General features: G+C 44.1%; 1 protein-coding gene across 14 annotated transcripts in view; it reads left to right on the plus strand.

Moving 5' to 3' along the window:
- The first annotated feature begins 16,285 nt into the window (after positions 1-16,285).
- Positions 16,286-27,776, plus strand: part of SIK3 (SIK family kinase 3) — a 242,383-nt gene continuing 230,892 nt past the window's right edge. For all 14 annotated transcript variants that reach the window (XR_010407101.1, XR_010407102.1, XR_010407103.1 and 11 more), the window contains exon 1: positions 16,286-16,573. Coding sequence is in view for 11 of the 14 variants with exons in the window: in XM_045894973.3 (XP_045750929.1) it covers positions 16,301-16,573 (273 nt within the window). In the remaining 3 variants the exon portion in view is untranslated. The remainder of the gene's footprint in view (positions 16,574-27,776) is intronic.

Below are 27,776 nucleotides of genomic sequence, written 5' to 3' on the forward strand. Positions count from 1 at the left end.
TGCCCTCCTATATTTGGGGTATTCTCTTGCTTGGATCGCTGAGACCTTGTTATGGACTGAATATGTCCCCCCAAAATTCAGATGTCCAAGTCCCAACCCTCAATGTGATGGTATTTGGAGGTGGGGCCTTTGGGAGGTAATTAGGTTTGGATGAGGTCCGGAGGGTGGGCCCTCATGATGGGATTAGTGCCCTTAAAAAGAGAAAGACAGGGCGCCTGGGTGGCTCAGATGGTTAAGCGTCTGCCTTCGGCTCAGGTCATGATCTCAGGGTCCTGGGATCGAGTCCTGCATCGGGCTCCCTGCTCCTTGGGAGCCTGCTTCTCCCTCTGCCTCTCTCTCTCTCTGTCTCTCATGAATAAATAAATAAAATCTTTAAAAAAAAAAAAAAGAGAAAGACAGACTAGAGCTCCTGTACTCTTTCTTTCTGAGATGTGAGGACGCTGCAAGATGGCCACTGTGTGCAAGCTAGCAAGAGTCCCTCTTCCCGGAATCAAATTCACTGGCACCTTGATCTTGCACTTCTCAGCCTGCAGAACTGCAAGAAATAAATTCCTGTTGCTGACGCCACCCAGTGTATGTATCTTGTTAGGTCAGCCTGAGCTGACCGATACAGACTTCGTTGTCTATTATTTCTCTGTCTTTGACTTCCAAATCTCTGGCTTGTCATCATCATGGAAAGGAGAGTATCCTTTGCTGCTACTTGGATCTTTGGGTTTCTTGGCTTTTCTTCACTTGCTCTTGGGAGGAGACAGCATGAAGGCAAGAGTATTGGCTTCATAAGTAAAGAATCAGAAGAAGATGTAGCTTCGGATTCCAAACCTGCTACTCCCCGTGTGAGCTCAGGCAAGTCCTTTAATACCTCCAGTGCTTGGATAGGTGGTTCATCAGTCTGAGACGCAGTTTTCTCGTCTGTACCATAAGAAAATTGAAATACAAGATCCAGGACCCTTTCTGGTATAAAATGTTCTGATTTTATCGATTTGAATTAACATCCTAGGTTCCTTCTCTGTAACTTTCAGTCCCTTGACAACCTAGCATTTTTTTTTACCAGCCCACCAATTCAGACATTCGGCTGTCCCTCTTCCTAAGTCCTGGTCACATATCTCATATTATCAGATGTAATGTTAGGCAACCTAAAATACACCCAGGCTATTTCCCTGGGAAAGGGATTTTTTTGCTACAGAATCAACTACAGCATACCCTTGTCTTTATAAGTTATTTTCTAAGACCAGCTTCTTAAAAACACAGAGTGTATTTCAGTGAATCTAGTTCATGCATACAATGTGGGAGGTGTTTGTGGCTTGTTGGTTTATATAACTTATGGTCATGTGGTGGCCAGTTTGTTTGGTTTTGTTTTAGGTCATTCCTTTATCCCACTACTTTTGGTGCTCTGTGCTTAGCCATGCTGTACTGTCTTCTGCAGGAAAACCATGCCAACCTCTTTCCGTTATCTTTCTAGCTTGGCTCCACTGGGGGTGAGGAAGTAAGCCAGAGAATATCATTCTAGTTCTTTCCCCAACTCATTGTTCAAACCCCATTCTTGGAGGAGATGTAATTCGTCATCTCCCCTTCGATCCGTTAGATGTTCTGAACAGCTGATCTCATGGCTGCTTCTCAGACACTGTAAAACAGCAGTTTTAGCCTTATATACATTCAACTCTTCCAAGTAAGCAGTGTTGGTCCACAAATGGGCCCCCTTTACGTGGAGGGCAAGGAGAGTCTAAAGAAAGAGGCAGACCACTCCAGATTGGTAAGCCAGGAGACTTCTTTATGAGGCTTGTCTTGGGAGGCCACAAGGTGAGCAGATACCCACATTTGCCTCTCAGAATCTTAGAAGTTTCTGTGGAGGCCTTAACTGGGTTCAGTAACACATACAATCCAGATGGTCTCAACAAAACCTTACTCTCCAAAGGCTATGTCCTTGGATCAGCTCCACTGTGGACAATGGAACAGTAGGCCGAGCATACATTCCAAGGACAGGGGAAGGGATGAGGAGCCTCTGATTGCCAGGGTCCAGCTTGAGTGTCCACCGGTGGTCATGTCCTTTTGATTAACTCCTCCAACAAACAGGGTACTAAGTAAACACATAATAGCTGAAAATAATTCAGCCCAGGAGATTGCCTCCACAAGGAAACTGTAATTGACAACCCTTGAGGTCTATCAACAAGGGATAGACAGGAAATAAGAAGACATTGCTACTGCCACAGAACCATCTGAGCTTTTTATAGCCATGAGGGATTCTTCAGGGACTCCAGGGCAAGGTTGCTGGTTTTCCCAGGAATCAGTGGGATTAGCTGTATGGTCTATTTAAATCATTGCCTACAGGGGCACCTGGGTGGCTCAGTTGGTTAAGCGACTGCCTTCAGCTCAGGTCATGATCTTGGAGTCCTGGGATCGAGTCCCGCATCGGGCTTCCTGTTCAGCAGGGAGTCTGCTTCTCCCTCTCACCCTCCCCCCTCTCATGCTCTATCTCATTCTCTCTCTCAAATAAATAAATAAAATCTTTAAAAAAAAATAAATCATTGCCTACAAAGTGGGGCTTGTCTCTTGTTCAGTAAAATTGATGAATGTAAATGGGGAATATTTTAGTTCTTCCTTCTGTGAAAGGCTCCCTCCCAGAGGTGTTTCTCATACATTCTCCCTTTCTTGAAGTACATATTCTTTTTTTTTTTTTTTTTAAGATTTGTTTACTGGGCACCTGGTGGTTCATTCAGTTAAGCATTTGCCTTCCGCTCAGGTCATGATCCCAGGGTCCTGGGATGGAGTTCTGCATCAGACTTCCTTCACAAGTTGGGGGGGGCGGGGCAGAAGGAGAGAATCTTCAGGTATACTCCCCACTGAGCAGGGAGCCAGATGTGGGGCTTGATCCCACATCCATGAGATCATGACCTGAGCCGAAACCAAGAGTCAGATGCTTAACCAACTGAGCCACCCAGGCGCCCCATGCAATATGTATTCTTTATAGAGAGAAAACTGATTCTGATTCTGGATTCTACAAGTCAAAAGTAGTGCAGACTTTAACCTTTCCCACTGTCTTCCCTGAAAGTGTCTCTTCTTTTTTTTTTTTAAAGATTTTATTTATTTATTTGAGAGAGAGAGAGAGTGAGCACGAGAGGGGGGAGCGGGAGAGGGAGAAGCAGACTCCCTGCTGAGCAGGGAGCCCGATGCGGGACTCGATCCTGGGACTCCAGGATCATGACCTGAGCTGAAGGCAGTCACCCAACCAACTGAGCCACCCAGGTGCCCTGAAAGTGTCTCTTCTTGCAAAGACCTTTGGTGCTTGGGTGAAACACTTGATAATATATATTTTTTGTCCCCTCTACACTGAACTCCCTTCAGCTGAGTCTCCATTGGTAGAGAATTTCTTCATGATGAGTTTTTCTTTAATTAAAAAAATGTTAATACCTTTATTGAGATATAATTCACATACCATAAAAATTAACCCATTTAAAGTGTACAATGCAATGATTTTAGTATATTCCCAAACTTATGCAATCATCACTATGATCTAAGTTTCAGATATTTTCATCATCCTAAAGGGAAATGCTTTATCCATTAGTAATCACACCTCATTCTTTCCTACTGCCCAACCCTGCCAGCCTTAAGCAACCACTAGTGTCCTTTCTGTTTCTATGGATTTGCCTATTCTGGACATTTCATATATATGGAGTCATACAATATGTGACTTCTGCGTCTGGCTTCTTTTACTTAGCATATTGTTTTGAAGGCTCATCCATGTTGTAGCATGTATCAATATGTCATTTGTTTTTATTGCTGTATAATAATCCACTATATGGATATACCACATTTTATTTATCCATTTATCAGTTGAATCAGATTTGGGTTATTTTTCTTTTTGGCTATTATGGTATCTATGAACACTAATGTCCACATTTTTGTATGAACATGTTTTCAGTTCTCTTAGATATACCTCGGAGTGGAATTGCTGGGTTATATAGTAACTTTATGTCTGATTTTTTTTTTTTAAAGATTTTATTTATTTGACAGAGAGAGACACAGCGAGAGAGGGAACACAAGCAGGGGGAGTGGGAGAGGGAGAAGCAGGCTTCCCGCCGAGCAGAGAGCCCGATGTGGGACTCGATCCCAGGACCCCGGAATCATGACCTGAGCCGAAGGCAGATGCTTAACAACTGAGCCACCCAGGCGCTCCCTGTCTGATTTTTTGAGAAGCTGCTAAACCATCTTTCCCAAGTGACTATACCATTTTACATTTCCACCAGCAATGTATGAAGTTTCCGATTCCTCCACATCCTTTTTTCAAAAGACTTATTTATTTATTTGAGAGAGAGAAAGCTCATGTTAGTGAGTAGGGGGAGGGGCAGAGAGAGAGGGAGAGAATCCCAAGCAGAGTCCCCACTGAGCTCAGAGCCCCATGGAGGGCTCGATCTCACAACCCTGAGAACACAACCTGAGCTGAAACCAAGAGTCAGACGCTCAACTGACTGAGCCACCCAGGTGTCCCCCACATTCCCTTGTTTTTGTCCATCTTTTTTCTTTAGCCATCCTAGTGGGTGTGAAGTATGTGGTTTTGCTTTGCATTTCTCTAATGACTAATGGTGTTGAGTATATTTCATGTGTTAATTGGTCATTTGTATATCTTCTTTGATGAAATATCTATTCAAATCCTTTGCCTATTTGTAACTGGACTGTCCATTTATCACTAAGTTGTAAGAGTTCTTTATATATTCTGGATACAAGTCTCTCTCAGATAGATGATTTGCAAATATTTTTTCTCACTCAGTCAGTTGACTTTTTACTTTCTTGATGGTACTATTTGCAGCACAAAATTATTTGTTATTTCTGTTTTTATTTGGATGTGGTCCAATTTATCGATTATTAATTTTGTCTGTTGTGCTTCTCGTGTTGTAGCTGTGAGCCCACTGTCGAACCCAAAGTCATGAAGATGTGCTCCTACATTTTTTTTTAAGATTTTATTTATTTGTCAGAGAGAGAGCGCATGCGCACAAGCAGGGGGAGTGGCGGGCAGAGGGAGAGCAGGCTCCCTGCTGAGCAAGGAGCCTGTTGTGGGGCTAGATCCCAGGACCCCAGGACCCCAGGGCCCCAGGATCGTGACCTGAGTGGAAGGCAGACGCTTAAGTGACTGAGCCACTCAGGCGTCCCACTCCTACATTTTCTAAAACTATAAAAAAAAAAGTTTTATAGTATTAGCCTTTACATTTAGGCCTATAATCCATTTTGATTTAATTTTTGTGTATAGTGTGAGGTAGGAGCCCAACTCTGTTCTTTTGCATGTGGATATCCAGTTGTCCCAGTACCATTTGTTGAAAAGACTATTATTTCCCCCATTGAATTGTCTTGGTATCCTTGTCAAAAATCAATCAATACACCACATTAATAAAAGAAAGGTTAAGAACCATATGATTCTGCCAATAGATGCAGAAAAACATTTGACAAAATACAGCTTCCATTCTTGATAAAAACCCTCAACAAAGTAGGAATAGATGGAACATACCTCAACATCATAAAGGCCATATATGAAAGACCCACAGCTAATATTGTCTTCAGTGGGGAAAAACAGAGAGCCTTTCCCCTATGGTCAGGAACACGACAAGGATGTCCACTCTCACCATTATTATTTAACATAGTACTAGAAGTCTTAGCCTCAGCAATCAGACAACAAAAAGAAATAAAAAAAAATCCAAATTGGCAAGGGAGAAGTCAAACTTTCACTCTTTGCAGATGACCAACCTTTCTTTCTATGTAGAAAACCCAAAAGACTCCACCAAAAAATTGCTAGAACTCATACATGAATTCAGCAAAGTTGTAGGATATAAGATCAATGTGCAGAAATCTGTTGCATTTCTTTTTTTTTTTTTAAAGATTTTATTTATTTACTTGACAGAGAGAGAGAGAGACAGCGAGAGAGGGAACACAAGCAGGGGGAGTGGGGGAGGGAGAAGCAGGCTTCCCGCTGAGCAGGGAGCCCGACGCTGGCTGGATCCCAGACCCTGGGATCATGACCTGAGCCGAAGGCAGATGCTTAATGACTGAGCCACCCAGGCACCCCTGTTGCATTTCTTTACACCAATAGCAAAGTAGCAGAAAGAGAAATTAAGGAATCAATCCCATTTGCAATTGCACCAAAAACAATAAGATACTTAGGAATAAACCTAACTAAAGGCGTGAAACATCTAAACTCTGAAAACTGTAGAACATCTATGAAAGAAACTGAAGAGGACACAAAGAAATGGAAAGACATTCCATGCTCATGGATTGGAAGAATATCGGTAAAACGTCTATGCTACCCAAAGCAATCTACACATTTAGTGCCATCCCTATGAAAATACCACCAGCATTTTTCACAGAGCTAGAACAAAGAATCCTAAAATTTGTAGGGAACCATAAAAGACCCCAAATAGCCAAAGCAATCCTGAAAAAGAAAAACAAAACTGGAGGTACCGTGATTCCTGATTTCAAGCTGTATTACAGAGCTGTCGTCATCAAGACAGCATGGTACTGGCACAAAAACAGACACATAGATCAATGGATCTATGAAGTTTATCATAGATAGATTTCCATTCTGAGAAAAGTCAGAAATGGACTCACAACTATGTGGTCAACTAATCTTTGGCAAAGCAGGAAAGAATATCCGATGGAAAAAAGACAGTCTTTTCAACAAATGGTGCCGGGAAAACTGGACAGCAACATGCAGAAGAATGAAACTGGACCACCTTCTTAGACCATATACAAAAATAAATTCAAAATGGATGAATCTTACCTAAATGTAAGATAGGAAACCATCAAAATCCTAGAGGAGAATACAGGCAGCAACCTCTTTGACCTCGGCCGTAGCAACTTCTTAGTAAACACGTCTCTGGAGGCAAGGGAAACAAAAGCAAAAAATGAACCACTGGGATTTCATCAAGATGAAAAGCTTCTGCACAGCAAAGGAAACAACAAAACTAAAAGGCAGCCCACGGAATGGGAGAAGATACTTGCTAGTGACATACCTGATAAAGGGTTAGTATCCAAAATCTATAAAGAACTTAAACTCAACATCCAAAAAACAAATCATACAGTTAAGAAATGGACAGAAGACATGAACAGACAGGGGAGCAGGGGAGCCTGATGCAGGGCTCTATCCCAGGACCCGGAGATCATGACCTGAGCTGAAGGCAGACCCTTCACCGACTGAGCCACCCAGGGGCCCTGGCAGAAGAGTTTTTAAGAGGCTTTATTTTACCTGGAGGCCTGGTTGGAAAGAGTCTAATAAATGATGGTAGTGAAAAAATTCAGCCAGTGGCTTCCTACTTGTCCTGGGGACAGAACAACATTAAACTACCTGTTTGGAGAAACTATTCTTAGCTCTTTTGCAGCCTTCGGGGCATGTTTTAATTGTAGCTAGGACTCTTCCATCTTTCCTTTCCCTTGTCGCAAAGTCAGAATGGGATCTTCGCCAACTATCCCTTCTTCCTGCTTTCTCTTTCCTTGCAGGGATAGAGCCCTGGGCCGTGCTATGGTCTCAATTTTCTGGAGGGTGCTTGATTGCCCAGCAAACCCTTCGCTTTTCTCTTAGCTTCTCCAGAAGTGCCTTGAGAGTCCCCACATTTCTGCAAGACAAAGTGCTCAGATCAAAGTTAGATTTTAGATGGCAGCTCTAGCGTGCCAGTCATGTCTCCATAAACTCTCAAAAGAGAGAATGTATGTTTTAGGACAAACTATCTTTCTCTTGCTTTATTTATTTTTTATTTTTTATTTTTTTAAATCTTTTTTTTTTAAAGATTTTATTTATTTATTTGAGCCAGAGAGAATGAGAGAGAGGGAGAGAGCACATGAAAGGGGGTAGGGTCAGAGGGAGAAGCAGGCTCCCTGCCGAGCAGGGAGCCCGATGCGGGACTCGATCCAGGGACTCCAGGATCATGACCTGAGCCGAAGGCAGTCGCCTAACCAACTGAGCCACCCAGGCGCCCTCTCTTGCTTTGTTTTTGCCCAATATAGACCGAGTGCTGCGTGGTGTGTTAGGCTCTGGACGTATAGAAATGAAGGAATGAAGAAACGCTCTGAGCATATACAAGTCCTTGGCATCAAGGAAATCACAATTTAATGGGGAGACACTCATTTATTTAAGAAATATTTGCTATGTCCCAGTCGCAGTGTTAAGTGCTGGATATAGAATAGTGAATTAAACAGATATGGTTCCTGCCTATTTGGGGATTATAATCTAATTAGACAGAGAGCCATAAATGTAATGTAATATAAGTTAGACTGTTAAAAGTGCTACAATAGATTCACAATAATAATAATTTTAGCAATCATTTGTAGAGCACCAATTATGTGCCAGGCGCTTTTGTTAGTACTTTATATGTAGTGATTTATTCAATCTTCCCGACACTCCCATGAAATAGGTGTTATGATTATCCCTGTTTTATACCTGAAGAACTGAGGCCCAGAGACGCTCATTAATTTTTTTAAGACCGCACAGCTAGTAAGTTGTGTGTGAAGTCAGCATTTGAACCCAGTTAATCTGGCTCAGAAGACTGTGCTCTGAATAGACAAAATGCTCAGGAGACCCAGAAGAAAACTATGGCTGATTTTTTTACAAGGATTGTGAGGATCCTGAGCTGAGCTGGACCTTAAGGGAGTAGTAGAATTTCAAATAGTTGCATGAGCTTCAAGGGTATTCCAAACACACAGACACTCAGGAGCAAAGGGTAAGGAGAAAGGGCAGAATGTGTTTTGATCATAAGGGAGCCTGCAGTGGTCCTGGGTGGGGAAGGGTGGGGTGGGAAAATCCTTGAAATCTGAAATGCTGACAAAGAGGTTGGGGCCAGGTTGTAAAGGCATTTGAGTCCTCTGCTCTGAGAGTTCGAACTGTACCAAACAATGCATCCATAAATATTTGATGCTTGGAAGTCACTGGAAAAAAGTCTCTAGAGAAATCAAAGCTGCTATTAAAGTTGGTGTGAAATGTAAGGGTCGAGTATTTGATACCTACTTTGGTTTCCACAATCCAGCTTTTATCAGAATGTGGCTCAACTTGGAGCTTGGAGTTGGGGATTGGACTCTCAGAGCTCAGACCCTAAAACGTACCTCATCGTGGTCTGCCCCTATTTTTACCTTAACATTGAACTCAATGTAATAATCTTAATTAAGAAAAAAAAAGAAATTAGGGCATTTTAATTGTATTTTGAAAAATAGAGGGGCGCCTGAGTGTCTCAGTCGTAAAGCGTCTGCCTGCGGCTCAGGTCATGATCTCAGGGTCCTGGGATAAAGCCCTGCATCGGGCTCCCTGCTCCGAGGGAAGCCTGCTTCTCCCTCTCCCACTCCCCCTGCTTGTGTTCCCTCTCTTGCCATCTCTCTCTGTCAAATAAATAAAATCTTAAAAAAAAAAAAGAAAGAAAAATAAAGTTAAAAATCACACATGGGTGTTTGGAGTTTCTTAAAAGTAGATTATTGCATAACAGGAAGGCATTCGTATAAATATAATTAGTAATTTTTTACATATATGATTTTAAATGAATTTTAAAAGAAATGCTGCCAGGATTGAGTTTTTCTTCCTCATAGAGCTCCTATAGAGTTCTCACAAGGCATTTGCAGAAAGTTTGGGAATGCACATAATTTCTTTTCTTTTTTTTTTTTTTTAAGATTTTATTTATTTGAGAGAGAGAGGGAGAAGCACACTCCCCGCTGAGCAGGGAGCCCAAAGCGGGACTTGATCCCAGGACCCTGGGATCATGACCTGAGCTGAAGGCAGATGCTTAACCAACTGAGCCACCCAGGCACCCTGAAAATGCACACAATTTCTTAAGCAGATTGTTGCATAGCAGTGATAGAAATATTTTAGTATTTTTCTTACACATCTACTTTATTTTTTTAAGATTTTATTTATTTATTTGACAGAGAGACACAGCGAGAGAGAGAACACAAGCAGGGGGAGTGGGAGAGGGAGAAGCAGGCTTCCCGCAGAGCGAGCAGGGAGCCCGATGTGGGGCTCGATCCCAGGACCCTGGGATCATGACCTGAGCCGAAGGCAGACGCTTAACGACTGAGCCACCCAGGCGCCCCTTACACATCTACTTTAAATAAATTTGAGAAGAAAAAAATATCCTTGGCATCTTTTTTTTTTTTAAACAGACCACAGACACTGGTGTACCCTCAAGTTCAGAGAGACAACTAGCTTTGGCGATTAAAAGCCTGGATTTTCTTCTCAGATTCACCGCTTCCTGGCTGTGTGAGTCAGTCATCACACGGTTCAAGTAACCCAACCTGTAAGTGGGGATAATAACTACTTTATGAAGTTGTGAGATTGGGAAGGTTTTTACTGGATGTCTATGGTTGTATCATGAACGCAAATCTGTCCAACTTCCAAAGACTGAATGATGTGTGTTTAGTAAACCAAACCAAAACACTTAAAACTATCATTTTCTCCCTTTAACTCTGAAGTTAATTTTTAAAAAAGATTTATTTATTTATTTGAGAGAGAGAGAGAGTGAGCAGAGGGAGGGGCAGAGTCCTCAAGCCGACTGCCCGTGGGGCTCGATCCCATGACCCTGAGATCAAGACCTGAGCCAAAATCATGAGTCCGCTACTTTGCTGACTGAGCCACCCAGGTGCCCTTGAAGTTAATTTATTTTCACAGCCCTAATCCATCATTCCTCCATCATCCTCATCTTTTCCAGGTGATTTGGAAAGAGGCCTGTCCTTGTTTACTTGCTTTTAGGGGAAGGAAATTAATACTCGAGTGTCTACCATGTGCCAGACTTTAATCTAGGTCCCTGTACGTATTTATAACAGTTAATTCTCCTAACAAGTCCATGAGGTAGGAGTGATTTTCCAGAAGAAGAAACTAAGTTTCAAGGTGACCTCGTAAATGGAAAAACCCACTACAAAATCTAGGTCTAACTATAAAACCTTTACCCTTTTTACTTGTGATGCCAGGCTGCTCTTTAAACATGCCAAAGATGAAATTATTTTTTAAATAAAAATAAGCGGCCATTAATTTCATCCTTAAGAATTCTTTTTAAAATGCCTTGAGAACCCTGGGGCTAACTGGAGACATCGTTGGGTGGCCCAAAACCACAGAGGCAGACTGTTACCTCAGTCCGCCCGGGCACTGCTCGGGTAACTTCAGCCCACTGTGCTTTTTCTGTTTGGCCATACAGACATCCAGCTTCCTGGAGCCGGCTTCCATTTAGATTCCAGCTTTCTGGCTCCTGATGTGGGTTTGTGGTTTTCAACTGCCTGTAGTTTAAACTTTGACCAGCAGGTGTCTCTACAGGCAAGGGAGAGGGCTCCTCTCCCGCAGAGCCCGCCTTTGAGGTGCAAGATGGATTTTCTAGTTTAACTGAGGAAAATTGTGGTGGAAATGAAGCAAACAAAGGTAGATCGGCTACCTATGGAAGTCAACCCCAGTTGCATACGTTTTGCTTAGCCAACAGCTGTAGAGGCTGGTAGAAAACCTAAGCAAACCCCCCTGTTAATGCAAGGAAGCTGCCGGAAAGGCAGAGTCTCTGTGCTCTCTTAAAAACAGGTAAGGCTGTTTGAAGGTGAGCACTTAAAACTGAGAGGCAATTCCCAAGGCAGGTGTGGCAGGGAGGATGGCTCTTTAGTCAGCAGAGATGTGAAGATGAAGGAATAAACAGGAAAGAGGCAGTTCTGTACCTTCAGAGCCAGGGAAATAAAGAATTTCCACTCATCTAATGTGAGATGTTGTGAATTCCTGGAATTTTAGGTACACTTCTATGTAAGGGAAAGAAAAGGATCCAAATATGCCAACATTTTAATTAGTATTTGTTGAGTCCCACTCTTTGTCTCTCTGTGAGAAAGAAGCACATTATAAGAAAAAAATTTTATTGGTATAAATATTAAGGAGTGGACTGCAGAGTAACTACGTGTACCTTTCGTTAAGGAGCGTATCCTTTTGTGAAAAAAGTTGTCCTGAATGAATTTTTTTTCTGCACCTAATGTATTTTCTCATATAAAATCAAAGGCGTATCTCCCTGAGGAAAAACATTGATCCTAAAAGATGATATAGTCACATCTAAGAGTGCAGAAAACATCTAAAAAAATCATAGTTAGGGGCTCAGTCGGTTAAGCATCTCCCTTTGGCTCAGGTCATGATCTCTGGGTCCCGGGATGGAGCCCTGTGTCAGGCTTCCTGCTCAGCAGGGAGTCTGCTTCTCTCTCTCTCTCTCTCTCTCTCTCCCTCCCCCTCTGCCTCTCCCTACTGCTCATTCTCTCTCTCTCTTTCAAATAAATAAAATCTTTAAAAAAAATCATACTTAAAAATCTTTTGGATGATCTAAAGGGTAATTAATAATAATCTAAAAATGCTTCAACCATATCCTAGAACATATGGAAAGTAATAAGGATAATTTTTTTTTTTTAGGTTTTGTGTAATAGCTCGAATGGCTCCATTAAAAAGAAAAATGTGGGCAAGCCGAACAGAAAATCCTTGACTGAAAGCTTATTTAGCTTCTCGAAAGCCCCTTCCCCAAGATATTTTATAGCAGGAGACTGTGGCTGCTTAGAGCTGTTTCTTGACACCCAGGGGGAGCCTTTGGACTTGACTAGGTTGATCTGGGCTAGGAGGGGGGAAGGCAGCACTCTCCCAGCTGAGGTAGTAATGCAGAACACAGCCCTCACAAAAACAGGAGCACATTCAGCTCATCCGGAGAACCCGGCACACCGAGGATTTGGACAATGTGATCAAGCAGTGCCCTGATTTCTACGTGACAGCAGAATTTATAACCGGCTAATAATTCCCTTGTTTGGGAATATATGGCACGTAAATATGGCATTGCTTTCCGACATACAAAATTTCTGAATGATGCCCCTCTATCAACTGAATGCTCCTATAACGTTAGCTTTTTTTCAGAGCAGTAATAAGTTGGGCCAACGTAAAGTGAGGGTTGGACTTTCTTCAAGGCCCTGATGGCTCAGAGAATCTTTGGAGCTGTGTTGTGAGGCTGCAGTTTTCTTTCAGGTCGCTGGTAAGCTGCCCTGCAGATAGGCTAGAGCGCCTTTAAAATCATAAAAGAGTTAATGTATTACCTCCTACTGCTTATATTCTTTTCCGGGCAGACCTTAGGTCCTCAGAGGTTTAGTATCATTTCTAGAACTGTCTAAGGGCCTATGGTATACATCAGGAATGCCTTGGTTTGCCCTTTTCAAATTCTAGAAACAAGCACAATGACATTACATAGAAAAATGTCTCATTTTCATCTCTGAATCTATCTTTTGCCTTTTTTTTTTTTTTTTAATCTTTTGCTTTTCTAGAAAAGAGTGAGTTGGCTGTGGAGCTGATTGGGAACTGGGTGGTGGCTAGCTCTCTGCCTCTACACGGGACTGCAGCTCGGAGAATTCAGCCCTGGGGCCACTCCTTGGAGTTTGCGGCTGGGTGGGAACACACCTACCCACCTGTTTTCTAAAGGCAGGAGAAGTACACGCTAAACAGTGAGTCTCCTGGTGGCACGACTTACAAGTGAAGCCACCCTAGGTACCTCAGTCCTGTTTTGTAGTCTGCTGTTTGTTGATGCGCTTTGGTCCCAGCTCTGTCCTGCTCTCAAGAATTCCCGAAGTCCTCTTCTTCCCTGGGTATAAACTGAGCTCAGTCAACCTGGGCTTCTGGAGAAGGCATTTTTTCATACCAGCTACTCCCTTGACAGTGTTTATAATCCAGTCTGGGAAGATCTCAGGCTCAAGAGGCATGCCGCCTGCGTTTGAATTCTAGTTCTGTGACCATGGCCAATTCCCTTAATCCTGCAGTGCCTCATTTTCCCTGTCTGCAAAATGGGGATAATAATAGAATCTGTTTCATAGGGTTGTTGTGGATTAAGTGAGTTCATTTATGTAAATTGCTTAGTGTAGTGTCTCACACATTGTTATTTTTGACTGTGAGCTCCTCCCTAAGCCTACCTCAGGCTTAGCATTCAAGAAATCCTTATTAAATGCATACATCTAAAGTGTTTTCCTTGTCCCCTGAGGATTTTCACTGTGCAATGCCCTCCGGAATTTTCCATGTTCTTCTCACCAAAGAGGACTCTTCAGGGAGCTTTCCAGCAAGTCTTTGTCTGAGTCTCCATAGAACACACCATCTACTGGCCCCAATTCATACAGGCAGGGAGCACACATGATCTAACACACAGCATACACAGTCCAGTCTTTATTAGGGTACAAGCATGATCTGCCTTTCCTCTTTGGAAGTGAGACCCATGCTCCATTTCCTTGTTTCTCCTCAGAGGCTTCTTGTTTTTGACACCCTCCAGAGAGTGCCAGAAGTCGGGGTACTTGATGCTCCAGTGACGTCTATGAGTGGAGGAGAGGCTGTAAAGACATTGGTGAGAATGGGCGCCTGGGTGGCTCAGTTGGTTAAGCAACTGCCTTCGGCTCAGGTCATGATCCTGGAGTCCCGGGATCGAGTCCCGCATCGGGCTCCCTGCTCGGCAGGGAGTCTGCTTCTCCCTCTGACCCTCCTCCCTCTTATGCTCTCTGTCTCTCATTCTCTCTCTCTCAAATAAATAAATAAAATCTTAAAAAAAAAAAAAAAAGACATTGGTGAGAATGGATTTGGTGCTACTCCTGCAGCTTCCAGAGTAAAAGATTCTTTTCCCCTTGCCTTCCCAGCTAGCTAAGGTTTCTGTTGAGACTCCCTCCCCAGGGAGATGGTAAAACTGGGACTCTGGGGCCCAGCTCTGAAGTTAACGCAGAGGCAGGTGAGTGAGGTCATGAAGTGGTAAGCGAGGCTGGGAACACCCCATCATTTATCTGGGATTGAATGAGCTCAACCGAGGAAAGGGCTTAAGCAGTGCCAGAAGCTGAGGACCATTTCATCCTCATCCTTATGTGCTAGTCAGGGAGCCAATTACTGTTAATTGTGTTGGCAGTTTGGAACCGCTTCCAGGGAACTGATACAAGACAACTGTGGGATGACCTCTCTGGCCCATCCTAGTGCCCGCCTTTACTTATAGTCAGATGGGGAACCAGAGGGCTCGTAAACAGCTTTTGGTTGGAGTGAGTAAATATGTGCTCTCCTCACACATTCATGGTGCCCTGGGTGTCAGTTTTGGATATTGTACATGCAATGGCCTGACGAGACAGTTCTGCCACATAGAGAGCCATGCAAGTGGATGGATCAGCACTGGACTGAAGGAATACATTTTAACACTGGAAGTGTTCACAGTCTTCCCTCTCCCCGCCCCCCCGCCTGCCACAGACCATCGTGCTACGGACAGCCCAGTTGCCTATCCCTGTCCCATCCCCACCTAAAGCGGTTAAGTTCATCTAGTTAATAAAAGCAGTGGGACACAGTAGAAGGGAAACCCCAGAGCTAGTGAGGGGCCCCGGAGGATGTGGAACGCCAGATAGCAGACGAAGGAAGAAAAAAAGAATATGAGATTTATCGTTGGGATTATAAATTTGATCCCCTTGAATGTCTTCGGAGAGTCCCTGCAAGGAGTGAATTCTTATTTTAGTCTTTATTTAGTTTGCCCAACAGATGGTTTTGTCCTTAACCATGACGTGGCTCTCTGCACAATGTGCACCACTGCTCCATCAGGGTTATACAAGTGACAGAAATAGGACGCGGACCCTGTGACCGTCATCTAGCTATAGAATTGCTGGGGGGCGGGGTGCGAGGAAAATGACGGAGCCTCTGTGGCCCTCACCCACCCAAAGACTGGAACGCATGTTTGGGCTGGTTTCTCCACCCTTGAACGCGCAAATCCCAGTTTCCCTATCCCCCCTGTATTCGGTGACAATCAGGTTAGTTGTACCGGGTGCGCAGGGCTGTGTTAGGAGAAGGAATTTTACTGCAGAATTCCCCTGCCTCGCGACCAGCTGGTTACAGTTTCTCGTAGCTCTTCCTGCCTTTGTGGCCGCAGGCGCCAAAGTGGGACAAGGCCGGTATTTCTGGTGATGAGGAGCTATTTTGTTCTAAGGGAGGCTGGGTGCCTGCTGAACTGGGACGGAGGTCACAGCAGGGGTCGTGCCAGCCATCCCCGGGGCGACTGGGGACCCGGCCTGCAGCCCGGCGTCCGGCGCCCCCCCGCGCCCCATCCCCAGAGGGGGGCACCCGGGAGCCAGCGCCAGAGGAGCAGCGCCCACGCGGGAAGGTCGAGCTCGCCGGTGAGGTCACGGTTGCCATGGCCGCGGGCAGTGACGCGCGTCGGCACGTGACGCGCGGTTGCCGTGGCGCCGGCCCCGGCGGCGCGGGCGCCCCGCCTCCCGGAGTGACGTCCGCCGGGCCCCCCTCGTTCCCGCCCCCTGCCCCCTCCCCCGCCGGCTCCCCGCGGCCCGGGAGGTTTCACTGCACGACAAGATGGCGGCGGCGGCGGCGAGCGGAGCTGGCGGGGCTGCCGGGGCCGGAGCGGGGGGAGCCGGGCCGGCGGGCCGCCTGCTGCCTCCGCCCGCCCCGGGGCCCCCGGCCGCCCCCGCTGCCGTGCCCCCGGCGGCTGGCCCGCCGCGTCCCCCGGCCCCGGCCTCCCGCGGGCCGGTGCCTGCCCGCATCGGCTACTACGAGATCGACCGCACCATCGGCAAGGGCAACTTCGCTGTGGTCAAGCGGGCCACGCACCTCGTCACCAAGGCCAAGGTAGTGGCGCGGCGGGGGCGGGCGGCTGCGGGGCTGCGCAGCCCGGGGCCGTCCGTCCGAGTGCGGCGGGGGCAGGAGAGACCCGCGACTGGGAGGCTGAGGGGTCGGCGCGGCGAGCGGGGCTCGGGATAGTGGAGAGCGTTGGGGATCGGGGACGCGGACGGGGAGGGGGGCTGTCGGAGGGGGGTGGGTAGGGGGCGAGCCGGAGGTAGGGGACGCCGGCGAGCCGGCCGAGGGAAGCTCCGTGGCTGAGGGGCCAGGGGGGGGCCGGGGAGCGCGGAGACCTGGGGCACCGAGGAGCCGGGGATGGGGAGGGGGTGCCCAGCCGGGGCGCTGCGGAGGGTAGCGGAGGGGGTGATTGGAAGGAAGAGATTGGGAACTCTCAGGAGCCGGAGACTGTAAGCTCAGAGGACTCTGGAACCAGCAATTAGGAAATCCTAAGGGAAGGAGGGCAGGGGGATAGGAAATGTGGACAGCAGGATGGGGGAAGACAAGGCTAAACTGTCAGCCGGAGGGGGGGCAATGAGGAGGGGAACAAGGACGATAGGGGCATGTACTAGGGGTGTGTGGTGGGTGCAGGGTCCGGGGAGATATGAGGGACCTGGTACCTTATGACAGCTGCCAATCAGCGTTTGATCGTCTAAGACTGATGGATGGTAGGAATGGGAGCCCGAGGACAGACGAGATTATTGGAGGAGGCGAGGAAGAAAATGGGGAAATAAGAAGGAAGAAAATTACTTTGCTTTTCCGCAGGAAGGGGCTCAGGGAACAGAGGCCCAGGGCGCCCCGTGTTCATGGTGGCAGTAGGTAGTCAGGGGTTAAATAATTTGGGAGAGCTGGGTTGCTGGTTATTTTTAGTTGTTGGAGGGTCTGGAATCATGGGCTTTGTAGAGGCAGGGTGGGCTCTCAGCGGTGGGGGTAAAGCCTGGTGGGTGACCGAGGAGGTGGATGAGGAACCCAGACACTGGAGCATTACACTCATTGGGCCCTTTGGTTCTCAAGGGATTTGTGGGGCCGTAGTAGTGAAATTGGCCAAGGTCAATTAGGAAGCCATATAAGTACACATACACGGTTTTACATACAAAATTCATTTTTGAGGAAATGTGGGTAGCCTTCTACATTGGAAGTATTGGAATCAAAGTCATCAGGAAGAATCTTTTGGTTTTGAGAGGACCCACAAAGCCCATTTGTACTCCAGATTTCTTGCTTTGCTCACTTGAATGAATACTTTCAGTGTAGTCATTCATTATATCTAAAACTGCACTTTGTGTTTTCCTTCAACCTGATGAAGGACCCTTACAGCGGCTGCTGCTTCCTACCAAAGCCACATCAATTCCTCACCTCCTCAGCCTAGCCCTTATCATCGCCGACCTTGTTTTTGCTTTTATGGCAACTGCTTGTTTTCAGAAGCCAGTAACTTATCTGGGCCTTCTCTCCTTCTCACTCACAACCTGAAGTTCCCTTTTCCCTCCTTTTTGTCAAAGCCTACAAGGGGCCTTTTTTACCAGGGTGGCAGGGTAGGTGGCTGTGGAAAATTGATTGGTCAGTTTCACTTCCTCTGGGGGGCCCCCTTCAGCCTTTTTGTCAGTTTTTTATCAGAGGGCCTCAAGTCTGCAGGTCTGAGCTGAATGATGTACCAAAGTCCAGGGTTCTCTGATGTCAGCCTTGGACCCTGAAGGGGGACTGGACTGAGCCAAGACTTGGGTGCCTCTCTGCCTGTCCCCCTACCCCCAGGTGTTTACAGTTCTGTTTACTCTTCCCTAAGCCAAAGTTATGTTTATAAACAACCCTAGTTGTTCGAGAGCTTTGTTCCTTGTTTCAGCATTTCCTTTTTTTTTTTTTTTTTTTTTAAATCTCCCCCTCTCTTCTAAGTAATCACATTGAGCTCCTGTGATTATTTTGCTCTGACCTCTGGGGGATGGACTCCATGAACTTAATTGGTTTCCTGGTTTATGGTATCTATGATTTAAATAATTTTGTATCTTGCAGCCCTTGGATACACCGAAATATTGATAAAAAAATCTGTGACAGACAGGGTCGTATGTTTTTGTAAATGTAATTGCTAACAGTTGATTCTTGGCTTTATATATAAAAGAGACATTTTTATCTTCAGTAGTCAGCAAAGCCAGTGGCTAATTATGGCTGATCTGCTTGCTTTCTAATTTTCGTATGTATGTGTGTGTGTGTGTGTGTTTCTTGGTTTTTCTCTGAGGCCTTGGTGTCCTTTAGGACTGCAGCATTTTAAACATTAGCTTGTTTATAAACGGGTTCACTGTTTATGTTGGTTTTTATCTGTGATCATTTGTGGTGTGCAGTTATGTAATTCGTATGTATGGAAATATTTGAAATCCTGAATGAGACTGAACGAAATGCCTTGGACAATGAGTTGCATGTGTGCAAGGACCACACCAGCACTCATTTGTGTTTCTGTAGCAGTGTGCAATTTCCTAGTTACAGTTACAAACGCCCTATCTTTTGCTGCTTAAATTACTCTGACGACATGAGTAAAGCTTAATTCACAAGGAATTGTCATGTGCTCTGGGTGAACGATGAGCATATTTTGGCCTGCTCCCTGGTTATCTGGATCCACGTTGGAAGGGATTCTTAAATGCTGACAGCTTAGATGTGCTTAACAGCTGTTGACATAGAGTGTGATGGCCTATTAAGGCCATGGTGTGGTTATATAATGGCGAGGCAGGTGTCTAGTAGGTTCTAGTAGATGCAGAAGCTGCTGTTTCAGTTGCTCAGGGAGATAGATGTTTCTCCCCATGCACTGCAGCATTTATTTTACTTCTGCAGTCAGGTCACTTGGAACCAAAGAGAGGGGTTTTTTTTTTTATCTCTTTCCAGAATCTATAATTTTTTGTTTCATCTTTAAGAGGTCTGTGATTGTTTCCTTTCTCCTCTTCCCCCTGGAAGCCACTGAATGGTCTGGGCTTTTCTTAAAACCATGTCTAACAATCAGACTCAGGTAATTCAGAAAATACTTGTATTAGTCGAAGGAGCATAGGTAATCGGTGCTTTCTGAAAATCAGGGAAGTATTTACGATTACCTTTTCTCACACACACCGTCCATTCCAAGGACTAAGAGGCTAAAGTAAACTTCATTTATTGACTAAGCTACTGCCCTCCGTCCAAAAGAAGTGGTGAAGCTGGCTGTTTCCCAAATTCTGTTAACTCTCAAACCTCCTGGAGTAGGATCCTGGGCTGAAGAGAATCAGTAGAGAAGAGGAAAGAGTTTCTGTTGTTCCTTGGGTTGTTGGGGACTTCTGCAGCCTGGCCTTTGTGGGCTAGACTTGATATTGGCAGTTCTGCGGTGCTTAGAGCATCATTGTGGAACAGGAACCAGGAGAGGAGGTTCATCTGTGACCCACTTTGGTCAGCAGCTCACCCTGGCTGTCTTTGTCCTACCTTCTTTGATTTCCTTTTTTTTTTTTTTTTTTTTTGAGAAGTCTTAGTCTGAGGTTCTCTGGCTCTATTCTTTTGGTAGGACACTGTCAAGTATTAAAGAGATAGAAAAGAAGATTTTCTGCTTTCAGATTGCTTATAGTCTGTTGCCTGTGCCTAATAATACCTTTACTGATTGGATGAATGGGAACAAAGAGTAGTTATATGTTGTATGCATTTTTAAAATGTGTAGACTATACAAGCCATTGGTCAAACACTTATAAAGTGTTATTTCAATGCATATGTATCGCTTGCTTGCTACTGGGTTGTGGTAAGAGCTTGAGCTTTGGATAAGGCTGCCTGGGTTTGAATCCTCTTCTGCTTAATAGCTGGGTGATCTTGGGTCCATTATTTACCTTCTCTGTGCTCAGATGTGGTCATCTTTAAAATGAGATGACAGTAGTATTTACCTCCCAAGTTTGGGTGTTAGGAAGATTAAATAAGATAATATATGGGAAGGTACTGGAACAGTGCCTGGCACATAGTAGGCATGTAGTAAATGTCAGCAGCAGTTGCTGTAGGAAGAAAGATGAGTAGGACAGGGCTCCGCTCTTGTTGCTTTGCATCTGTTTGGAACAGTCCATGAATGCATAGGCCATTTGTTTTGTGTAGGTAGATGTCATCTTCAGGATATGCTTTCAGTGTAAAAATATGAGTTAGCTATTATTTCAGATGCCACTTTGAGGTATTTGGGTTGAACTCCCATGGACTATGGGCTAATTTCATGAAATTGACATTTTTTTTTTTAAAGATTATTTATTTATTTATTTAAGAGAGAGAATGAGATAGAGCATGAGAGGGGGGAGGGTCAGAGGGAGAAGCAGACTCCCCGCTGAGCAGGGAGCCCGATGTGGGACTCGATCCCAGGACTCCAGGATCATGACCTGAGCCGAAGGCAGTTGCTTAACCAACTGAGCCACCCAGGCGCCCTGAAATTGACATTTTAAAACATAATTTTCCATTAGTTAAACTTTTTTTTAAAGTAAGCTCTGTGCCCAACATGGAGCTTGAACTCATGACCTCGAGATCAAGAGTCGCATGCTCTACTGACTGAGCCAGCCAGGCGCCCCTAAAGTTTTTTTTTTTTTTTTAAAGCAAATGTGAGACTTGTCTAATGACAACTGTGACTAACACTAGCTTTTGCTTTGGGCTGCCCCGCATTTTTAGTGTGTTTTTGTAACTAACTACTCTTTGTTACATTGGTGATGGAAGAGTTTATTTGCGTGCACTCCCCCCCCACCCCCCACCAGAGATTCACTTAAATCTGGTGGAGAATATGAAGAAATATTCCTACAAACTTAAGAATACATTTGCATTTGGGTGCACAGTGTGCTACTTTGAAGGCCAAGGTCAGGATTCTTAACTTTAGATATTACATACAGAAAACATTTTGCCCCGTGACCCCATTCCAAACATGGACCATCCATGACATGTGTGTGTGCTGCGTAGTTTAGTACAAACTCCTTTCCATGAAGGGAACGACTCACAGTGGGCAAGGGGTAGTATTTTCATTTCTATAAGTAAGAGCTTAATGGAGAGAGTAGAAGATGCTTATGCTCATGAGAAGGCCGACAGTGAGATTCATTGGTAAATAGCAAAGAGAATTGTATCAAAAAGAAAATGAAAGGAAGGTTACACTAGATACATTTGAGGAAGATAGTTCCATCTTTAGGTAATCTAAAAATGACTGTTGAAAGACGACTGACTTCATTTTGATACAGTTGTGATGGGGTTACTAACTTTGTTGAGATTTTGTGAAGAGCTAAGATTGATTTGGACTAGTTTCTCCAGAGTCAAAATACCAGTATTCCACTTTGAACATCAAAGCTGTTTATTTTAACATTCTGACTTTGGTGCCAGCTCCCTAGAAAGTCATAGATCTGGCTCAAGCCAGAGGTGCCCAGACTAGTTATTTCTGTGCCAGAAGTGCTGTTTTCATTTTCCAAGCATCAATCTGGCAAATGTTTTCTAGTTCACGGCATAAAAGAGAACAAAATGGATGCTTTGAAGAGAAAAAGAAATGTTCTCTACTCACTAGAACCTCTATAATTCTAAAAGACATCAAAAATACCTTTGCACAGGGATGGAACCTTTCCCTTATCCATCCATTCATTCAGCATGTATTTGTTGAATCCAGATTTTGGGTCAGGTTCTATCCTGGGGTCTTGAATTTACCAATAACAAGAGAGACAAAGCTCTTGCCTTCTTGGAGCTTACTTTCTAATTCAAGGAGACAGACAAGAAACGTGTAAATATGTAACTTCACATAGTGATGAATACCATGAAGAAAATAAATGGGCTAGAGAGTGTCTGGGGAAGGGTGCTGCTTTGCATAGAGTTGTCAGGGAATGCCTTTCCAAGGTGATGAGATATATGTATATAGATATTTTATAAGATGGTGGCTATTTGATTTTATTATTTTTTTTAGAGGGGGGCAGGGCAGAGGGAGAGGGAGAGAGAGAATCTTTTTTTTTAAGGATTTTATTTATTTATCTGAGAGAGAGAGAGAGCGAGCACATGAGAGGGGGGAGGGTCAGAGGGAGAAGCAGACTCCCCGCTGAGCAGGGACCCCGATGCGGGACTCGATCCTGGGACTCCAGAATCATGACCTGAGCCAAAGGCAGTCGCTTAACCAACTGAGCCACCCAGGCGCCCGGGAGAGAGAGAATCTTAAGCAGGCTCCACGCTGATGCAGGGCTTGGTCTCATAACCCTGAGATCGTGACCTGAGCTGAAATCTAGAGGCAGATACTTAACCAACTGTACCACCCTGGCGCCCCACCAGGTAATGATATTTGAGCTTACACCTGAACGATGAAAATAAGCCAGCCTGGGAAGATAGAATTTTCAATGCAGAAGGAATAGCAAGTACAGTGGTTTTGAGATAGAAATGAGCTTGGTTTATCCAAAGATTAGACCTAAGGTCATGGTGCCTAGAACTAGTGAACAAGGGGAAGGATGGTAGGGGTAAGGTCAGAAGATTAGGGGCCAGATCATATAGGACTTATAGGCCATTTTATGGAATTGAGTATGAAATGGGATTGGCATCAGAGGATATCACAGCAGAGCTCTGGTATCCTCTGATTTATGATTTTAAAAATTCATGCTGGTTATTTTATGGTTAAGGGTAAAAATGCTTTTTCTAATGCATTTCTTCAGATGGGGGAGGTGTTCAATTTTAACAGCTTACATTCTTTCACGTCTATAAAAGAATGACATACATTTTCCACATAAATTAAATGTGATCGGCCAACAATATTTGCTGATTTGGGGGGGGGCACAAAAAAGATCTTAGACATGTTCTATTCCACCTCTTTCTTTTCCAGAGTCTAGAAAGATGGATTTAATGGAATTTAGAATCTTATGCTTTTAGGGACTAATTAAAGTAGTTTGGACTAATTATCCATTAGATTTTTATCTCTTTGGTATCACCCCTCCCTTCCCCCCAGCAATTTGCTCAGAATCCTACAGTTAGTTAATGGGGGAGTTGGAATTAGAATCCAGGCATCCCTATTCCTAGTTAACTCTACCCTGACTCCTCCAGTCATAGAAAACATTGTCCTTGCCATCGTGAGCTCTTATTTTATTTATTTATTTATTTATTTTTAAAGATTTTATTTTTTATTATTTATTTGAGACAGAGAGAATGAGAGAGACAGAGAGCACATGAGAGGGGGGAGGGTCAGATGGAGGAGCAGACTCCCTGCAGAGCAGGGAGCCCGATGCGGGACTCGATCCCGGGACTCCAGGATCATGACCTGAGGCAAAGGCAGTCGCTTAACCAACTGAGCCACCCAGGCGCCCCGCCATCGTGATCTTTTATTAAAGAAACAAGATGTACCTACTAATTAAAGTCTAAGAGATTTATCATTTCTACTAAAACAAAGTCCAAAAGTGAGATGCCATAATGAGATGAAAAATTTCCAAGTCGGGAGGAAGAGTAAATATGTTGACACTGTATTTCACTCTGTCACTTCTGTCACTTACCAGCAGTCCTCCATGGGTCCATTACTTTGCCTTTAAATTCTATTCAAATACCCCTTCGTGCCACCTTGCTTGACTGAGTCATCAAAAAAGCCTTTCATGGGGTGCCTGGGTGGCTTAATAGGTTAAGCATCTGACTCTTGGTTTTGGCTCAGGTTGTGATCTCAGGGTTGTGAGATCGAGCCCTGTGTCTGGCTCCACCCTCAGTGAGGAGTCTGCATGAGATTCTCCCTCCCTTTCCCTCTGCCCTTCGGCTAATGCTCGCTCTCTCAAAAATAAGTAAGTCTGTTAAAAAAAAAAAAAAAAAGCCTTTCAAAATACTAAGAAAGTAAAAAAAGGAAAGCAGTGAACATAGAAAAGGCAATGACCATAAACACAGTCTGCTTTATATAGTTTTCTTTCACCACTATATCTAGCTTACTCCCAGGGAATATGAGTAATTATACTTTTGCTCTGTTGGACTGGTCTGGTCTGGTCTGGTCTGTCTTTGAAAGGACCTTTCTGAGATGAACTCCTTACTTACCAGATCACTACAAATTTCTAGGGCGTGGTGCCGTCTTGTAACTCATAAAGAGAACTGGTCACCAAGATACAAACCCTTGATGACACAGGTGAGGACCAAGAGGACCAGTTATCTAGGGCTCCTCTTAGGTGGTTCTCCTTTCTGGTTTAAGAGTTACACCTAGGGGTGCCTGGCTGGCTCAGTTGGTAGCACATGCAACTTTTGTTCTTGGGGTTGTGAGTTCAAGCCCCACGTTGGGTGTAGAGATTGCTAAGAGCTACTATGCCTGTTCCCCAAGTGAATGAAGTCACTCATCAAGTGAATCCCTACCCCCTTCTAATAGTGAGTGGCTTGGTCCCTTTTGGTATAATAGTATAGTTACACTTTCTCATAGATGATTGATAACATCCAGAGAATGAAAATTATATATAATTTATATATATATATAATATATAATATATATATTCTCAGGGACTTTTGTCCTAACGTAATAACTAAGTTTTAAATAACTGGCCTAGGCAATGTCTTTGAGAAGCCTCAACAGCCTTGGATGAATTAGCTTGAAAGGGCTTGTTTTGGATCTGTTCAGAATAAAATTCCTTCAGCTACTACAAGCGTGTTGGATGAGCCATAGTGAGGTTCTGTTGAGGAATATATTTGTTTAGGAGGTGTGCGATCCACTGAAGAGAGGAAGTCTCTGGCTGCTACTTACGTCATGTCAAGAGTTTTAGTTTGTCAGAAAGGTAGGAATCAGATTGTGAATACTCAGTCTCATTTCCTAGAAACTGAAAAGGAAGGAGAAATACACCCATGGCCTGTTCAACCTTGTCTGTGTGGGCTGTGCTCACTCAGTTGGATACTTTTGGCCAGTTGTCTTAGACTATATTTAGGTTTTGATTAGGAAGTTCTGAGAATTTTCAAATTCCTGCCTGGTTTCGGCACCAGTGTGTACGTACATGCTTACCAGCAGGGCACTTTACTTTCCATTGCTCCTTTCCGAAGAACTGAATGCCAAGATTCAGGTTAGCTAATCACATTTCTTAAGACCAAATTTTTTTGCGAAAAATTTTTCATTCATTAATTCATTCATTCCATCCATCCATCCATCCATCCATTCATTCATTTACCTCTTCATCCATCCAGCCAGTAAACTTTTGGAAAAATTATTAAAAGCTGGGAATGGATGCTATCTGGCACAAAATTCAGAAAGTACAGATTTATATATAATGAAGTTAAAAGTCTCCCTGCCATCCCAGTACTCAGCCACACAGTTTTTTTTTTAGTCTTGTTTCAGAAATATTTATTAAGCTCTCCTCTGGATCAGTCCAAATGCTTGATGCTGTTTGTGACATGCTTGAAGTTTCTAGAAATAATTTTACTTAAAGTTAGAGAAAATAATCTAGCTTTTAAGGCTCGTTAGGAGGCACAATGTGATATTTAATGTAAGCTCCACGAGGGCAGGGATTTTCCTCTGTTGTCTGCTGCTATATTCTCAGTGCTTACTGCAATGTCTGTAAATACTCATTTAGTGAATGGATATCAGGATTAAAAAAAAAGGGAGCTGAGTTTGTTTTTATACCCTTCATAGATCTTAGAATTTTATAATTGAATTTTCTATCTCCAGTTAAGATGTTAAAGAAAAGTAATTTTCTATTTTTTTCTCACAAATCTCTGGGTAAGGAGATTTCACAAGCTTTCTGGCAAGTAATTTATTTTTGGCATATCTCAAACTTTCATTATTAGGAAGTTCAGTATATCTAAAGTAAATCCTGCCATTGAAATTCTAGTCCCTTACTTTAAAGGGAAGGTTCTTTGGTATCCAGGCTCGCGGTGGGTTATTTCCTTGAGAAGGCCGGCGGTATATTCAGCATGGTCAGCCAAAGCCTCGCTTTGTCTCTTCTGCCTTGGAGCTTCTCTTCCTTTGCAGACTCACCAGTCTGTCTTGGGCTGCTAGCACTTCCTGAAATAACTTTAAACTCTGTGTTGAGTTACCTCTGGTTCTTTTCTTTATACTAAGTGATATGATTTAAAAACAGAACAAAATGACTTCTGGGTCACTGGCCCTTAAAGGGGTTACTTTTAATGGTCCTTACCTTTAATGGATTAATTCAGCTAGTATTTGTTGTGTCATCTGTATGGAAAAAGTAGCAACTACTGGTCCTAGAGGACAAGAAGATAAATTTTATTCTCGTCAGGATACACTATAGGTGATGTTAAAGGAGCAGTTGAATGCTTACAGCTGGAGCCTGAAAAGGAGGAAGACAAGAGGTAGCCAGCATAAATTCTTAACTCCAGCCCCATAGCTTATCATTACTAGACTTTCTTCTACCCCCTTGCCCTGTTTTTGTTTTTTTTTCCTGATTATAAAAGTAATTTTCACTCATGGAAGAAATTTGGGGAAAACTCAGGAACTTTTAGAGAAGCAAAGGGGAAAAAAATCACCCTAATCCTGTCACCTAGAGGCAAGTTATTAATATTACAAAATACATAATTGGGATCATATTGTTATACTGTTTTCTTCCTTTTCTCTTTTATCATTTTAAGCATTTTCCCAACATTAGAAACTCTTTGTAAAAATCAGTTTTTTTTTTTTAAAGATTTTATTTATTTATTTGACAGAGACAGCGAGAGCAGGAATACAAGCAGGGGGAGTGGGAGAGGGAGAGGCAGGCTTCCCGCCGAGCAGGGAGCCCGATGTGGGACTCGATCCCAGGACCCTGGGATCATGACCTGAGCCGAAGGCAGACGCTTAACGACTGAGCCACCCAAGCACTCTGTAAAAATCAATTTTAATGGCTGTATGTGCTTCCATTGTCTGCCTACTGTCATTTTTTGAAACTTTTTTCGTAATTGAAGGCTCTTCCCAGTTTTTCACTCTCAAGTTCTCTGTGGTGCCCATTTTTGTACACATGGGGTCTTTGATGCGTTTCTGATTTTTTTGCTCAGGATAGATTGTTGGAAGTGAAATTACTGGGTCAGAGGGTACACATGTTTTTAAGATACTTGATGCCTATGTTGCCACATTGCTTTCCAGAAAGGTTATGCCAGGATTAGCCTCCTGGGCATGTCTGAGGAGGCCTCCTTTCTTTATCTTGTATCCCCTCTGCCTTTCAAGGCCCTGCTGTACCTCTGAGCCTAGGGTGTCAGCTGTAGGACAGGTCAAAAGAGAGCAGTTGCCTGTTCTTTCCTTCCCTGAGCCCAACCTGGATGAGGGAAGAGCAGAGTGTGACTCTTACCTTTCAGTCGCTGGTGAGTCATCCTTCTCCCCTGA

Source organism: Mirounga angustirostris, unplaced genomic scaffold, assembly GCF_029215605.1.
Source record: "Mirounga angustirostris isolate CCGP_5_RB_7025 unplaced genomic scaffold, mMirAng1.0.hap1 SCAF_13, whole genome shotgun sequence".
In the NCBI taxonomy this organism is placed as follows: domain Eukaryota; kingdom Metazoa; phylum Chordata; class Mammalia; order Carnivora; family Phocidae; genus Mirounga; species Mirounga angustirostris.